Genomic DNA, 16,372 nt, shown 5'->3' with positions numbered 1-16,372 from the left:
GCTTTATTTTTTGCAAAAGTATAAATTTCCCATTCCTGTACAAGGTTCCCTTTTGATCCTTTACTTGGACAGGTTCTTTAAGATTTAGGCAAAGGATTTGGGAGGAGCGAGGACAGGTACTGTTACAGGGAAGAGAGGAGTTGAGGTATGGGGTGGGGGCGAGGGAGAAGTCAGCAAACATGCAGGGATGAAGATGGCCAACACATTAGAGGAAAATGGTGTTGACTTAGTTTTCTAATAGTTGTGTTGGCAAAGGTTGAAACGATGTTTGCTGATTTCTTGCTGTATAGAGAATGTGAGATATCTGTCAAAATTGCTGTTCTTAGAATTTGTTGCTGTTACTAGAATAGTTTGATCTTGTTTATAATATGAACATAAAACAATGATATAAAAAATTAGTTATTGAAAAGAGGAAAAATAGAAAAAGAACCCATATATAATGTTTATAGTTGCATCTGACATGAACTGAACATCTGAGACTAGTTGTAAAGTATAGAAACAGCTATAAAACTTTAGATTAAAATTGTGGAAATAACTTTATTTTTGAGATTTAGTTTTCATGACCTGTTACATTATAAAAACAATTTAAGGTAATCAGATACTACAATCTGCCTTTGAAGGTCTACCATCAGGAGCAGTATCGGGAAAAGCAGCAATGGAGGAGCCTTCTATAAGCCTTTACACTCTAGTAAAATTAACTTCTTTACCTTTGAAATAGCTGAGTAACACATTTAAGAAGGTTATGACTCTTATTTATCACACTATTGTGGAGCCTCATATTTAAGAGACATATTTCAGGAAAGTTGGATGATTTGCAACAAAAAAGAAACTAACTTGGAATGCTGGCAAAACAACATTTTCTCCCAGCCCTAATGCAGGAATCTTGAGGAAGAACATGCATGCTAAAAATCCCTATCTTCGTGTATCAGAAATCCAGCCCCCATCTCTAATGAAAGAAGGCTCCACGGGATCCAGGCAGTCATGGTGCCCTGTGGGCAGAACAGTCTGCCTTCTATAAAAGGGTTAGAATGTAATTACTCCTTTAGAATTCAATCACACAACTGCTTTAAAATCATTCCCCTGGGACCAGATCTGAGGGGAAATGGCATGTTTCTTTTGGTGACTCTAAATAGTTAAGACAGGTAAGATATTCCTACTGTAATGCTGGGCCTGGTGTTTAGTTTTCAACTTTCAGAGTGTCTCTGTCTACTTAGGCATCATCATCATTACCTTACCATTTGGTAAGGGAGCCATACCATAACGGCACACCCAAACTTCTGATGTTCTTTGCGGCAAAAGTGAAGTAGTTTTTTTCAAGCTCTGAGCTTGAAAAGCTTATTGATAGAAAAGTGAGGTGACCGTCTAGCTTTGCATTGGTACCAAAGAGAGCATTTATAAAATCAAGTATGTGAAAACACCAGTTGTCAAATGTGTGATTTTTAAAGGACCCATCCTTTTGAGAGAGACAAGGGAGGTGGGTTGACATTTAGGTTCCAGAAGATCTCAGAGTGTTCCAGACCACAGGTATTCCGGGGCTTCACCGTGATTTCTGTGCTGTTCTCGGCTGTCTTTGTAGTGCTTCTGTTCTCGGTAGCTCCGTAGAGCCAGCACCACGCTGGCTCCGTACATTATCACCAGAAGACAAGCAAAGGTGGCTGCTGCTCCATCAGTGCCTGCCAGCTGGCAGTTCATCCAGGTGAGGCCTTTGCGAGCATAGAGCCTCTCTCTTGTTTTGCAAGTGTTTGTAGCATTGATCCGCAAGGCTACATGGAGGTAAATGCCAATGCCTATGCAATAGCCCACTGCTGCCAGGAGGCTGAAGGTGGCCTCCAGGAGCAGCCACTTCCTTGGCAGTTTGGTTGGACTCTTGGCTCCTTGGAGTAAAACCCCCATGGTGAGGACACCCAGCCCCAGAGAGACAGCCACTCCGCCGTATATGAGGGGTGCCCGGAGGACTGTGTATTGCTGGTCCAGCTGCCGCACCTGCTCCAGCTCGGTGCCCTCAAATGGTGAGTAATAGTTGTTCCCAAAGCCGCCGCCACTGGTAAAGCTGGCACTGAATCCAGCAAGGACAAAGTAGGAAGCCACGATACACATGAGAACCATCCCATTCAATATCACCTCCACTATCTGTACCACACCTAGGAGGAGAGAGAGTTGCGATTTAGCATGAACATCACTCACCCTAGAAAACTTTTTAGGTCAGACTAGAGACATACGGGTGGCCAGATTTTAAGGACATGGTCAGATTCAACATTAACATCCTTGGTTTGTTTTTCAATATTCATACATTTCAAAAACCAAAATGTCACTGTGGAAAATTTTTTGGCAGTTTTTAAATGTTTTATTTATTGATTTTAGAGGGAGAGAGAGGTAAGGGGGGGGAGAGAGAGAAAAACATTGATTTTTTTTTCATTCCACTTATTTATGCATTCATCAGTTGATTCTTTCTTGTATGTGCCCTGACCAGAGATCCAACCCGCAACCTTGATGTATCGGGATGATGCTCTAACCAACTGAGCTACCTGACCCAGGCTTTTTGCCAGGATTTTTTTTTTTAAACTAAGCATACACTACCATGTGACCCTACAACTGTATTCCTCAACTCTTATCCTAAAGAAATGAAAACTTAGGTCTACACAAAAACATGTACATCCTAAAGAAATGAAAACTTAGGTCTACACAAACACATGTACACAAATGTTCACAATAGCTTTATTTGTAATAGCCAAATATCAGAAACAACCCGAATGCCCCTCAATGGGAGAATGGTTAAGCAATCCAGCACATCCACACCAAGGAATATTCAACTCAACAATACAAAGGAACAAACTGTTCATACAGGCAACTTGGATAGTTCTCAAGGTAATTATGATGAGTGGGGGGGGGAAAACCCAGTCTCAAAAGGTTATACACTGTATGATTCCATTTATGTAGCAGTCTCAAAATGACAAAGGGGTAGAGATGGAGGACAACGGACTGTGGATACTGGGGACGGGGGTGACAGTAAAGAGGGGGCACAAGGATGCCTGATGATGGAACAGTTTTATACTTGACTATGATGGCAGTCACATGACTCTACATGTGATAAAACTGCACACACACACATGAGCGCATGTAAAACTGGTGGCATCGAGGCTCTGTAGCTTATCAGTTTCCTGGTGTGATTTTATTACACTATAGTTATGCAAGATGTTACCGTTGGAAAAGTTGAGTTTAGGGTACAGGATCCCTGTACAATTTTTTGCAACATGAATCTATATTTCACATTTTAAAGTTTTTAAAAATCAAAATGACATAAAAAGGTATGAACTGAGAAAAACCACTCCCGGCCCTGTCCACCCTGTTCTCTACCCCCAGCCATGTCCATGATTTTCTACTACACCTCAGAGCGCTCCCTTGTGCAGGTAAAAGCACACTCAAACCTGCTTTTCACACCCCCTTTCCTGGCTTTTTTCCGTAAGGAAGCGCACCCTATATGTTATTTTCTTTTTTTCCCTAGTTGTAAGAACTTAGCTATGAATCGGTAAGATCATTACCCATTTAACATAGTCCCCGAATGAGTAACACATCTGTAAGACAAGAGGAAGGTCCCTTCGAGTTTGAAATTCTGTTGCACAATCCTGCCTGTCTTCTTTGTTGAAGAAGTTGTAGTTATTTTCAGAGTCCAGTCCAGGAGCCAGCACCTTAAAGCAGGTATCAGGTGGTCCACCACAGCCACAGGCACACGAACAGGAACAGCCCAGGTCCACCAGAACAAACAGCCAGAGGTCCAGCCAGTATGAGTGCTCAGGCAGCCGGTCTGCGGGCGCAGGCTGCACCCGGTGGTTCTGCTGCAGACTCACTGCGTCGCCCGGGCCTCGCCGCTCCCGGGGCCCCTCCAGGCTGCCTCCTGCCACCGCCACCACCAGGTGTTCCTCCATGCCCCCCCCATCCCCCCGCCGCACCACAGCCCTGGCAGCCAGAAACCTGGCAGGTCGCCCCATGTATTATTTTCCATCTTTTTTTTTTCATTTATTCTTCCCAGAGATGTTTTCAGATCAGCTCCTGCAGTGTCCACATTGTTTGTTGTGTGGCCTCCATCCAACCGCACTGTGTGAATGTACCAGACTATTCAGGATCCTAAGTAGGGACACCGAGGCTGTCTCCTCAGGCATTCTTACCAGTTCAAGGAACCTACAAGTGGCATGAGGAGGCAGTGGGAGCCACAGGTGAAAGGAGATGAGTGTCTTCTCATCCAAGGTCAGCCCTCATTTGTAACTGACAGAGGCCCCAGGCTCTTTGAGGTATCCTTCTGCGAGAAGGTCTCCCGCCATTCTCTCAAGGTTCAGAGATCAAATTAAGAGAAAAGCATATGAATCTAGAGTGGAAACACCAGCTTCCTGTCCCTACATTCACTGCCTTGTGACCTTGTCTGTGATCACTGTCTATAAGCCTCAGGTACTTCACGGTCAAATGAAGATAGTGCCTGCTTGTCTTACCCCACAGGACATGGCAAGGCCCAAATGAAAGCAAGAACATGAAAATACTTGGAAAATCATAAAATGTTACACAAGTGGATGGTGATGCTACTCAATAACATTTAAAAAATGGAAGGGTCTTAATGACAGATTTAAGAGCAGGACGAATTTATGGAAAGCACAGCTTCTCAGAAATCAGGAAAACCCTCTAATACACTAGGTGCACCACACTGTTCATGAACTGGGTGACTAAAGACCAGCATCTCTATCTAACATACTTAGGCAACAGCTACTGGGCTTGCGGGTCCATCTCCTGTGGGGCCAACATGAATTCCTAGGAGGTCCACGGGACATAGCAGTCGAGGGCTCTGACGGTAGAGAAGCTACATTCCTCTCATTTAAATCTGAAAAGAACAGCAGATGGGAATTACCCACTCTCTGCCCAGGCACTGAAACTACTGGCCACTCCTGAGTGACTTGACCCAGACATCATTCTAATCCTCAGGGAGTGAATTCTCCCTACGCATCACCTTTCTCTGCCTTGGTGTTCCTTTTATGCACATGTTAACATCTCACCCCCCGAGGAGAGAAAGGAACACCGTCCCAGTACAAGGTGTGGAAACCTGAACATTGCCTCCTGGGACAGATTCTGTTAAAACAGCAGACTCATAATCCGTGCAGCAAATATCTGCTAGGCTGAAATGGAATAAACCTAGATCTTGTCAACCAACCCACTGACTGTGACAACTGAGAGGAATAATGGCCTGTTGCCGGGTCCAGTGATACTGGGTCTGTTGAAGGAATATGGCCACTGAATAATGCCACAGTTCCAGCTGGCCTGACCTGGCTCAGCTATTAATGTCAGTCAGGCTCAGGTATTTCCAAGCATGCTGTTGGCGCAGAAAGAGTCACAGACATCGGAGAGAAGAAAGAGGCTGGCCAGAGAGAGCGGTGTATTTCTATGGTGAGATGGAACAAGTCGCTTGGAAGAGAGCAGAGGGCTCTCCAGAGGGAAATGGAGACTGACAGAGATGTGAGATTTGTAAATAGCGTCTTTCTCAGTGATGCTGCTTTTGCGGCTGATCACTTAATACTCTGCTTACCTATACTCCTACTTCTGTCTTTGCACTGCAAATGTGAAAAAACAGCAGAGCAGGTCAAATTATTTTTTTATCTAAAATAAAACTAATGCATGGGCAGCCATGCATTAAATGAAAAATTTTAAATCTCCTCTCCAGAAGCAAATATTGTTAATGCTTTCTTATCCAAGAAATTTTCTAATCATATACAAGTACACACATACACTTATTCCCTTTTCTAAACCCAAATGAAAACCACCTTTTAAATGTGAGGTTGCCTGTATTCAAGGGAATAATATTATAAATGTAAAGAGAATCATACTAAATGTAAAGAGAAAATTAACATTTTCTTTGGATTTTTATTAGAGTCTCATAGGGCAAAGAACATATTCACTTGTACCAAGAATATACTGTAATGGACTATAAGTCATAATTTAGCATGTAATTAAGAACCCATGAAGTTGTCTGGCTAAAAGTAGAATTCTTCTTTTGGGAAAGAGTTTACATTCTTTTATTCTGGATAGATCCTGAATTCCAGATGTCGGGTGTTATTCTTCATACAATGGTACATTTATAAGAGGTACAAAACACTTATTGAGCTTTCAAGCCCATGGTAAGGGGCTTGTTAGAATAGTTTCTTTGCAACCCAGTGAATTAATCTGATTCCTGTTTCCTCAGCCCACGCCTACCTCCAACCTAAATTTTACAGGAGTTTTCTCCCCAGGACCCCCACCCCCTCTGTCCAAAGCATTAAGGAAGTGAAGGACTGCAGAGTTCAGTGGAAAAAATTTGGGACTAATCTGCTTAAGACAGACGTGTTTTAGAAGAGTTCAGGCTGAAATGTTTCATGTCTATGTGGCTTTTCATGAACTTTGAAGATAAGGTTCTTTAAATTCACTTCGTTATCTCCCTTTATTTAATCAAGAAGTACATGTTGCTGCAGCACATGCCTTTTCCTTGTGAGTCTTGGGCTCCGGTTTTTGTTTTAAAAATAATTTTGGTTAGTCCCTCACCAACAGAGGACTCCAGAACCAGGCTTATTACATAAGAGAATAACAGTCCATGTAACCTGGAGCTGCACCCAAGATACCAAAGCTGCCCTGTTACCTTTCAAGCCTGGGCAAGTTCTACAACATGTCCCAAGAAAGACCATGATTCAGAGCAGCTTACATCACTTACATATTTGGCAACATCACTTATATTTGGTAGAACTTTTTAAAAAGCCTAAAATGTTAACATTTCTGCAGGCTTCTCTTTGAGCTTCCTGACCTTTCGGTAACCCCTGATGGCCAGCACAGCCCCGAGGGCAAAGGCCCCAATGCCCAGGGCAGCAAAGATGCCAGCTCCTATATCTCCCCCGTGGAAAGCGCAGTTGAAGCCATGGTAGCCCTTGCTCTGGTACAGCGCCTCCCTCTCCTTACACACATGAGAGGCATAGGCAGCGGAGAGCGAGTGGAAGTAAAAGTACAGAGCAGGCACATATGCCCCTGCGATGACCACGTCCAGCAAGCTTTCAACCAGCAGCCACAGAGGGCAATGCCACGGGACCCGCAGGACGCCCATGGCGATGACGAGGCAGGAGAAGGCCATGAGGGCGCCACTGTAGGCCATCGCTGCTGTGACCACGGGCAGCTTTAGCTGGTAGAACTGCACGTCCAGCTGCTGCGCTTTCTCCCCATCAGCACCATTGAAACCACTGTAAGCCCCTCCGTACTGGTAATAGTAAATGCCCCCCAGGCTGGTGATGCCTGTGTAGCCCCCCGTGGAATTGTAAGATACAGAGCTGCAGGCCAGGATCAGCAAGTTCAGGAGAACCTCCATCATTTGGCAGCAGGCTGCAAAAGAAGGGCGCATTACCATTTTGAGAGATGCAGTTCTGCACTCGGAAAAGCCCACCTTGCGGCTGTCTTCCCTGCGGCTGCTCACACCACAGCTGGCTCTCTACTCTGCCCCTGGGAGGCCCGAACTGCCAAGGCTGCATTAGATGGTAGCAGGAACTGTGGTCTCCCGAGGTGACATCAGAGATACTGAGGACTAAAAAAACTAATTCTCAAAAAGAGCAAAGCAGCCTGTCACAGGTGGGGTGCAGGCGATGGTGGGAGAAAGCAGGCCAGTGAGTAGAAAGAAAGGTTCCTATGTGGAAGGCAAGAACTTTCTTTGTCCCAGCCTTTCCCTGCGAGAGAGACTACAAACTAGTCATCTCCTCTTTAGACTTGTTTTGTGGCTATGTTCAGTTTGAAAGAGGAAAAGAAACATCTCTAAGTTTGAAGGAAATCATAATACAAAACTTAAAAAAATATAATGAAGTTAGAAAAAAGTATGGACGATATGCATCAGAATATTAACCATGGTTCACATGTATTAGAAATAAGAGCATTTAAGTAAATTAAACCCAGAGACTTACAGAATTAAATAATTGGTTTTACTGTTTTAGACTTTAACTTGGTAAATATGTTTTAAAGTGTAACTTTGCTTTCCTGAAGAGCCCATCTGTGCGGTGATATTGTCCCAGAGCTCAGTTCTTTCAGGGCCCCTGGCAGCTTTACCGTGGACCAGCAAAGAGCACCAGCTCTTCCACCAAAGCCGGTTGCTTTCCTTAAAACCAGCTTTATTGAGACATAACTTGCACTCAACAAAATGATCCACGTTAAGCATACAGTTTGTTTTGGCACATAATCAGTCATGTAATCATCATCATCATCATCAAGATACAGACCATTTCATCTGCCAGAAAGTTCTCCAGAAAGTTCTCCAGAGAGTTAACCTTTGCAGTCCATCCCTCACCTTCCCCCTCAGGCACCCACTGATGTGCAGAAAGCCATTAGGAACAGATTTGCCTTTTCTAGAATTCCAGGTAAATGGAATCACGCAGTTATGTACTCTTCAGCGTGCAGCTCCTTTTTTCTCAGCATAGGATAAAGCAGGGTCCGCCTGAGCCGGGAGCTCTGCGTGCCGGCAGCGCTCCAACGGTCAGCATCTCCCCAGCTGTCAGAGAGCCGGACTTTGTGCCCGGGTCCATTGGGTCTGTATGTGAAGCTGTGTTACATCTACACATTCTCTAACTGAAATGATAAACTCTCAAATATTACCCTTTTATTTTTTTATCCTTACCAAAGGCATGCTTATTGATCTTTAGAGTGAGGGGAAGAGAGAGAGGGAGAGAGACATCGATTGGTTGCCTCTCATATGCACCCCTTCTGGGGACTGAACTTGCGACCCAAGCATACACCCTGACTGGGAATCAAACCGGTGATCTTTAGGTTTACGGGACAATGCTCCAACCAAGGCACACTGGCCAGGGCTCAAATATTATCCTTACACATTACAATTTTCCTCTACTATGCAAATAGCAATATTATTTTCTTTAATTATAAAAATAACATATACTTAAGTTTTTTTTCTGGACTTTTCTGCTACAAATGCATAATTTTTGCCATTGTTTATTTGCTTGTTTAGGTAAGAACAGGGTCCTATCTATCTACTATTTATATAACCTATTTTTTCACTCAAGAATATACTGTGAACATTTTTTCTATCTCAGCAAAAATAATCTACTTAATAATGTTAAGGGATATAAAGAATACCACAATGATTTTAAATAATTCCAATAAAGGACATTTAGATTTTTCCCAATGTTTTGCTAATGGGAGCAAATATATGCTATAGGTTCTTAATGGAGTATAGGGAGGATGGGAGCCCCCACAAGCCCCTTACTCCTGTCTTAGGCTTAACAGAACCAGAAAAGGGTCACCAGGGCCAGGATGGATGTCCAGGGGTATCCGTTTTTAAAAATAAAGGCTCAGAGACTCTCCAGGACTTCCTTGCCCCTTGAAGGATCCTGGCTCTCTGATAAGCCCCCTCTCTCTCCCAAAAAGCCATAGTTCACTTGGGGTCATTCCTTCCTCTGACCCGGGCTGAATCTTTCAGGTCTGTTAATGAGTTTACACTGTTAAAAATCAAATGTTGTCTGGAATCTTGGTGTAAACTTGGTCCAGATAAGTCGTGGGTTAGGGCATTAAATAAGCACCGAAAAGGGGGCATTGGGAATATTAATTGGAGGAATAAACCTCACAACTGTTCCCCTTGAATCTTTCCAATGTGACCACAAGTCAATGCCATTGGCTGTGGGAAACCAACTCAAAACCTAAGTCTGCAGGCTCTGAGAGGCAAGCACCACTGACTCTAGGAATTACAACTTTCTTGGGAGAAAATGAAATTAAACTTTTAAAGATGCTTTGCAAGTAAGGCTATAAACTGAATGTAAACACCATCATGGTTTGTTTGTTTCTTTATTTATGTATTACAGCTGCCTCGTCACATGGGCCTAGCTCTCCAGTGATCCTCTCCGTGATGATTTTAGTACTAAGCGGGGAGAGGGAATGAACAAAAAGGAAAGGAGAAGCACTCCAAATGCAAACTGAGGGGCCAGGAGGGGAACAGGAAGTGTACTTTTTTCCCAGGGGACATGTAACTCCTCACCGGTCCTTGCAAATAATGCATGAGCCCAACCTACGCATAGACAGGATTCCTGGGGATCTGACACCCACAGGCGACACTTGTGTCTGCTTTTTATCTCATTTTTATCCTCAGCACCTGAAGATTTTAGTCTCTGCCCGTGAAAGTGGTTTAGGGGCCCCTCTCTGTCCGTGTTCTTTCTCAGTGTTCCACAGAACGTCCTAAGTTAGGGTGACTTGTAGCCCAAAGTTCAGGGTCTCCCCACAAAGCCAGAGAGCCATGGCTGCCTCCCCCTTTTGCCAGTTTGCTGGAGGAGGGCATGATCTCACTGATACGGAAAAATCATAAAAGATATACGCTAAGATGGACTACCTTTATCCAGACATGCATTTCCTGCTTGAGAGCAGTTCCTGGTGATTAGTGGCTGTTTCTTTCCACGCGGCACTGTATTGTGTACTTATATGGGCCTCTGCGAGTACAGAGACCTCTACAAGCCCTCATTTGTTAGCTCCTGGCTGCCAAGCCACCTCTCCCTCTCCTGACTCAGAAACCCAACCTCTTGGCCCAAAGCCAAACAGCCAGAAGCAATCAAAGGTAAATCAAGGTGTGTTTTTGCCAGGAGCCTCAAGCTCTGCCTTCTCTTCTTGGTAAATCAACCACAGAAGAAAACATACGTGTGTAGGGAAACCTATTAACCACCCTGGCCTATTGCTATTATTTATATCATCAAGAAAAGAAAAAAGGATTAGCCAAAGAACGTAAGCACATAACTCATAGACACAGACAACAGTGCGGTGATGGCCAGAGGGAAGTGGGGCTGGGCAGAGGGGGGAAAACGGGGACAGCTGTTAGTGTCAGCAATATAAATAAATAAATAAAATAAACCATTTCAGGCCTTAGTGTCAGGCTCTAAATTTCAATTCCAGCTTCACTTAACAGCTGTGTAACTGGGGGTCACTCTATCTTGCTGAGCCTCAGGAGCTGTTGAGGGAAGTTAAAGGCAACGAGGCTGCGCCAAGCGAACGTAAGCTGCGATGAGGGGTCTTGTACCTGGATCGCCTGGAGCTCTTCTGTGAAAGTTCCACAAAACCCTATAATCATGTATCTCATTGTAATCATCCTAAAATACATTTTCAGGTATAAGTCCCATGATTTCTCTCCCTTAGGCTGAGAAATTAATCCCTCTTACTTATACGCAACCTAGGAAAATTTCTCACCCAATCATGTGAGCCAGAGGGATCACCCTGACAAACCAGATTTTCTTCATGCCGGGCAAGGCCGAGACTGGCGCTAGCATGGGAGCCCTGGGAAACCACATTTGAAGCTGGCACAGGATATTTAAGTGTTTTTCAAACTCTGGGTGTTAATAAGTGGGGTTTTTGGTTTTTATTTGTCTTTAATGAAGCAGAATAGAATAGATATTATCCATGTACTTGGTATGTAATAGGGTATTGTTTCATGACATCTTTGTGTGTGTGTGTGAACTTGGTCTGAATGTAAAATACATTTCTTACTATGGGTGCAACAAAGTTTAAAAACCATGATGGAATGTTCGAGCATTAGATCTCTTGTTGTGAACTGCAACCCAGCTGCTCTGTCCAGGCGACTTCTCTCATTCAGCTCCCCACAGCTGGCAGCACATAGCTGGGTCTACAGGTGAAATTCACCTGGAGCTTAAAAACTGCCAACATGGCTGCCTGCCTCACCAGACCCTGGGGAACCTTTGAGAAACACGGGAAATCTAGCTGCAACTTTCAGACATGTCTACCTTTTTTTGTTTTTTTGTTCTTTTTAATAGAAAGCAAGAATCTCATGTAGGCATAAAAGTAAAAACGCTAGAAACCCAAGTCTGCCTGGACTTTTGCTTTAGCAGTTCCAACCCCTTCCAGAACCACCAGTGACAGTAAATGGCCAGACTGCCTCCAAAGTGGCTCACCTCTTCCAGTGCACAAGTATCTGCATTTGTGGCATTCTAGGAGTCCTTCAGCCTCTGACTGGTGGTATTCCACTTCCTCTCGTCCAGGTCTGGGGTTCGAGGGCAGGTATCTCCCCGAAGTGGGTTCGCTGTAACTAAAAACATACATGACCATTACGGGGCCTCAATTTCAACAGCTTGTTCAGTATTAGAACTCTGGACACCTCACGCTGGGCCCAGAAATCAAACAATGTACACCACAGAAACATACTTTGCTGTAGTATTTCATACTCCAGGGAATTCACTGGTTTAGTGACCCCAGAGGGCATCCAAGCACTTGGACCAACTCAACTAACTACCCCCATTACTTATCGCTGTAATTCTGAACACTGGCTTCGATGCTGGTTTGTCAACCTGGAGGTTCCATCTGACCAGGTAGCTGGGACCTGCTATCGTGAGCTTCTCAGTTCAGCATGGACCTGGCCACTTTAAAACCTGTTTGCCTTCACAAGACTCTGATGCCCAGGCTGGGGACTAAGACACTGATTTGTAGGGCGAACTAAAATGCAGCTCTGTATTCTCCCAGGTCATGCCATTGCAGCGTAATGTGGCTTTAATCAGGCAAACAACAGGTAGTCCCTCTGACTCTTATCTGGGCACAACTTTTGTCATAGTTAGGCTAGTTGGTTTTAGATAATGTAATATAAACTCAGGATAGCAGCTTTCCCACTGTGTGGACATAACAGGGAGAGAGACTCAATTTAAATCCACAAGTCCCACAGCAGAGAAGAGCCTGATCTCTTCTTATAGAAGTGGGCAGATGTCAAAAACCATAAGGAAATCATCGCTCCAGGCCCTGTCTCCTTGTTGGACGGGCGCACCCCCTGGGAATTCAGTAATATCTGCGGAGTTGGATGGGATGTTCACTGGGGCCTAGGTCCACCTCCTGTCCGGCTTTCCATCCCCACCCTCTCCCAGCTCACAGAGTCTCCCAGAACACCGCGTTGCTTTCAACGCACAGGGCTTTGTGGGAACTCAGTGTTCTACCAGGCAGGGAAGGCAAAGTTTGCTCAGGCAGAAAGGCAGCGGGGGATGGGTTCTGAAATCATCACAGGATCTGAATGAGGCAGCCCAGAAAGACCTTTAATGTGCAGTTTTTTGTAGATTTAGTTCTTTGGTTAAAAGTGTACCTTCTTCCAGCTGTCTGTTTATGAAATATGTATATGCCCCTGGAAGGGGTTCACATTAAACTATTAACCTGACATTGGGCTGACTTTATTAGGCCCTGGCCTCCAAGAAACGGGGCCTTTGAGGAGGGCTGATTCTGGAGCACAGGAGGAGGGTCTGAAACCCTAAGGCTCCACGAACGTTCAATCTTTTGGTGTCTCTGGGCCACACTGGAAGAAAGAATTCTCTTGGGCTACACATTAAGTACACTGTGACAGGTAATCACACGAAAAAACCCCTTAATGTTTTAAGTACACTTACGATTTCGTGTTGGGCCGCAATCATAGCCATCCTGGGCCACATGCGGCGCAAGGGCTGCAGGTTGGACACTCTTGGAAGCAGTCCCGTGACCACGTGGTGGGGGATAGGGGAGGGGCCTCAGGTTAACCTCAACTGCCTAATCTCCTTCCCTTCCCTTCCCTTTCCTGAAGTCGCTATCTCCTAATCTGGTCCCCCGGCTCTGCCACTACTAACAGGGGTGGTTCCTACTTTATTAAACTGGTTCAGGTCAAGAACTGGGGGCATCATAAGGTTTTCCTTCCCTCCCAAGTCCTCTCAAAGAGCGCAAGGGTATGACACTGTCTTCCTTTAAACCGACTTCCTACGAGTGGCCCTTGGGCGTCAGAGGAGCGCAGGCTGGCCTGGGACCCGGAGCCGACGTCGCAGGGCCCCCTCCTTCCCTGCAGCCCCACCTCACCTTTCTGGTCCGCGGCGCGCGACGCCCTCCTTCCTGTGGGGCGGTGACTCCGGGGTTTCCCAAGGCGCCGGCCAGGGGGGCGGGGCTGCGTCCCAGGTGGGCCGCGGGGGTCCGTCCCGCGTGCGGCTTTGGCGGGACTTTTCCCAAACTCTTTGTTCATCAGGACGATGGTCCCGGATCCTGTGCCTGTCCTGGCGGGGGTCTCGGTTCCGCCCCCTGTCCCTGTCCCCGTCCCTTCGCTCGTCCCCGCTTCTCTCCCTGCGCTGGTCCCCGGCTCGGTCCCGCTGTCGCTCGGGGTGGCGGTCTCGGTCCGGGCGGGGCTGCCGGGCTGGGTCCCGCTCTCTCGGCCGAGTCCGGGGTTCGCGAGTCCCCGACGTATCTCCCATGGCTCGATGCCGCGTCCCCGCCCCGGAGCGACCCGAGGGCAACAATCACCACAAGTTTCCCAGGCAGGTGGCCAAGACCAGGGGCGGAGTGCGGCGGGGCGGGGCGGGGCGGGGCGGGGCGGGGCGGGGCGGAGCGGAGCTGGACGCTCACCTGCGCGTACACGCACCGGCAGCGCTGCGGACCTGGAGCGCGTCCACCTGAGCGCGCGCGCCGGCAGGAGGCGCAGCGGTGCGCAGCCTGGGGCCTCGGAAGTGAGTGAGTGCTGTCTGGGAACCCAAGGGCTCCTCTGCTGGACACCCAGGGGAGCCGACATCCGTCACCCACCGCGCCCGTCCGCCCTGGAGTGTCGTCTCCGTGACCCCGCCAGGTGAGCGGCCTAGGGAAGCTAGCGTAGTCTCAGCGCCTTGGGTTTACTTCCCCGGAGTGTATCCGTCCAGTTGCTCACCCGCCCAGCCCACCATCCATCGCTGTCCCTCTGCCTTTCCCTCCCTCCCTCTCCTGCTTTCCTTAGAACGGCTGTGTGTGTGGGGAGGTGGGGAGGGTTGAGTCATTTTATCTATTGCAACAATCCCTTAGACGAATGTTTTAAAAATGACGAACCGCAACAGAATTGACAGCTCTTTATTTTGCCAACTAAGGATATTTAAAAACACGTAAAATCGCCATATGTAAATTAATTCTTTCAACAAGCATCTGTGAGCACCGAGTCTAGCAGATACTGGAAGTACAGTGTAAACTCTACCTTTGTGGTCTTCGGTGTAGGGGAAGAGACAACTGCCAATAAACAAGATAATGTCCAAAACTTAGGCAGGGAGGGCAGGTTTCTTTATGTAGATCTAGGGAGGGGACGTTGGAATTAAGTCCTGGAAGAGGAGGAAGCCTTACGGATAGCTGAGAGAATGTTCCAGATAGTGAAGCCACGTAATGGAGAGAGTCCAGCAAGAACAGACCCTGGTGAACAGACACAGGATGGCCTGTGAGGTGGCAAAGTCCTCCCTCTTGCAGACCTTCCTTCTGGGCCCCGGGAACACCCTTTTTGAAGAAACAACCTTCTGTACCAGCTCACCCTTTTTGTTTCATTTGTTTTTGTTTTGTATCTTTACCCTCATACACTACTTATTGTCCTTTGGCTATATTTGTTCCATCTATAGTTACAGACTTTTTTTTTTTTGATGAAACATGATTTTAGGTTCCAGACATATGACTCTTCCTCTTAAATACTTCTACATTTATCTCCAAAGAACAATATTCTCCTAAATAACTGCACTACAAGGTTCACAGTCTAGGAACTTAGCATTGATATATTATCAAAAATACATTCACATCCAAACTTCCCTACTGTCTCAATAATCCATTAATTTTTTTGATACTTCAAAATTGCCCAAATTTGGCCAGCAAGGGTCCCTTCAAGCTGCCTCCTGTGAGCTTTTGACATCAGAAGAAATATGCTGATGTGCACATCAATTGTTGTGGCTTCAGCCTGTGCCTGAACCGCTTTGCCTCCTGGCCTAACCTGCCTCTCCCCTGAGGATCTCACTTGCCCTGATGCTCCCTCCAGTGGAGAATGCTCGTCCAGGAGCCCCACGTAGGAACATTCTGTGAACTTCCATGTTCAGAGTCATCCGCTGTTCCTTTGAGGTTCGTCATAGTTAGATTACAAGATGGACTGGCGGGGCCAGAGACCAAATGAAACAGTAACTTAAACAAACATGATAGGAAGTTGATTTATCTCTTGGAAGAGTAGGGGCTGATCTGATAGCTCTGCTCTGTGAAGTTCTCAGGAGTCCAGGCTCCTTCAAGGTTGTTCTGCCACCTGTCAGGTGCCACCCTCATCTGCAAGGTCTTAAGATGCTTCATGGCTGTGTCTACATTCCAGCCCACACGAAGGGAAAAAGTGGGGACCAGGAACGGCTGTCCTCATTCCTTTGAGAGTGAAGCTCACAAGTTGTAAACATCACTTCTGCTCACACTGTGTTGGCCAGAAGATGGTCATGTGACCACAGGTAGCTGCATAGGAAACTGGGAAATGTAGCCATGTACCCAGCTAAAAATTGGGTTGGGGCGGTTTATGCTATGAGAATGAGGGGGAGAGTGGTTGATGGGGGACAGTCAGAAGTCTTTGTCACAGGGTGTATTCATTCAGTTTCTTCTC

At 46.2% G+C, this 16,372-nt stretch overlaps 1 protein-coding gene across 2 annotated transcripts; it reads right to left on the bottom strand.

The window, feature by feature from the left end:
- Positions 1–530: 530 nt before the first annotated feature.
- MARVELD3 (MARVEL domain containing 3) lies at positions 531–14,280 on the bottom strand. Of its 2 annotated transcripts, none has more exons than XM_054579219.1 (3): positions 13,834–14,280; positions 11,931–12,064; positions 531–2,141 (listed from the first exon to the last, which is right to left on the bottom strand). In XM_054579219.1, exons 1-3 carry the CDS (start codon positions 14,217–14,219, stop codon positions 1,504–1,506), a joined length of 1,158 nt encoding a protein of 385 aa, XP_054435194.1. In that variant the 5' UTR covers positions 14,220–14,280; the 3' UTR covers positions 531–1,503. The 2 variants fall into 2 exon arrangements, with proteins under 2 accessions (XP_054435194.1, XP_054435195.1); XM_054579220.1 differs by lacking the exon at positions 531–2,141 and adding an exon at positions 2,778–7,374.
- Between the last annotated feature and the right edge of the window lie 2,092 nt (positions 14,281–16,372).

The sequence above is a fragment of the Pteronotus mesoamericanus genome, unplaced genomic scaffold (genome assembly GCF_021234165.1).
Source record: "Pteronotus mesoamericanus isolate MK-2021 breed Mesoamerican mustached bat unplaced genomic scaffold, CSHL_Meso_final contig_52, whole genome shotgun sequence".
NCBI classification, from domain to species: domain Eukaryota; kingdom Metazoa; phylum Chordata; class Mammalia; order Chiroptera; family Mormoopidae; genus Pteronotus; species Pteronotus mesoamericanus.
Note: the sequence above shows the minus strand (reverse complement) of the source record. Positions and strands in the feature narration are given on the sequence as shown.

Coding starts and splice junctions, on each gene's coding strand:
- MARVELD3 (XM_054579219.1), bottom strand. CDS start 14,219: ATGGGAGATACGTCGGGGACTCGCGAACCCCGGACTCGGCCGAGAGAG. Junction 12,065..13,833: donor GCGCGCCGCGGACCAGAAAG/GTGAGGTGGGGC, acceptor GTATGTTTTTAG/TTACAGCGAACCCACTTCGG. Junction 2,142..11,930: donor ATACTTGTGCACTGGAAGAG/GTGAGCCACTTT, acceptor CTCTCCTCCTAG/GTGTGGTACAGATAGTGGAG.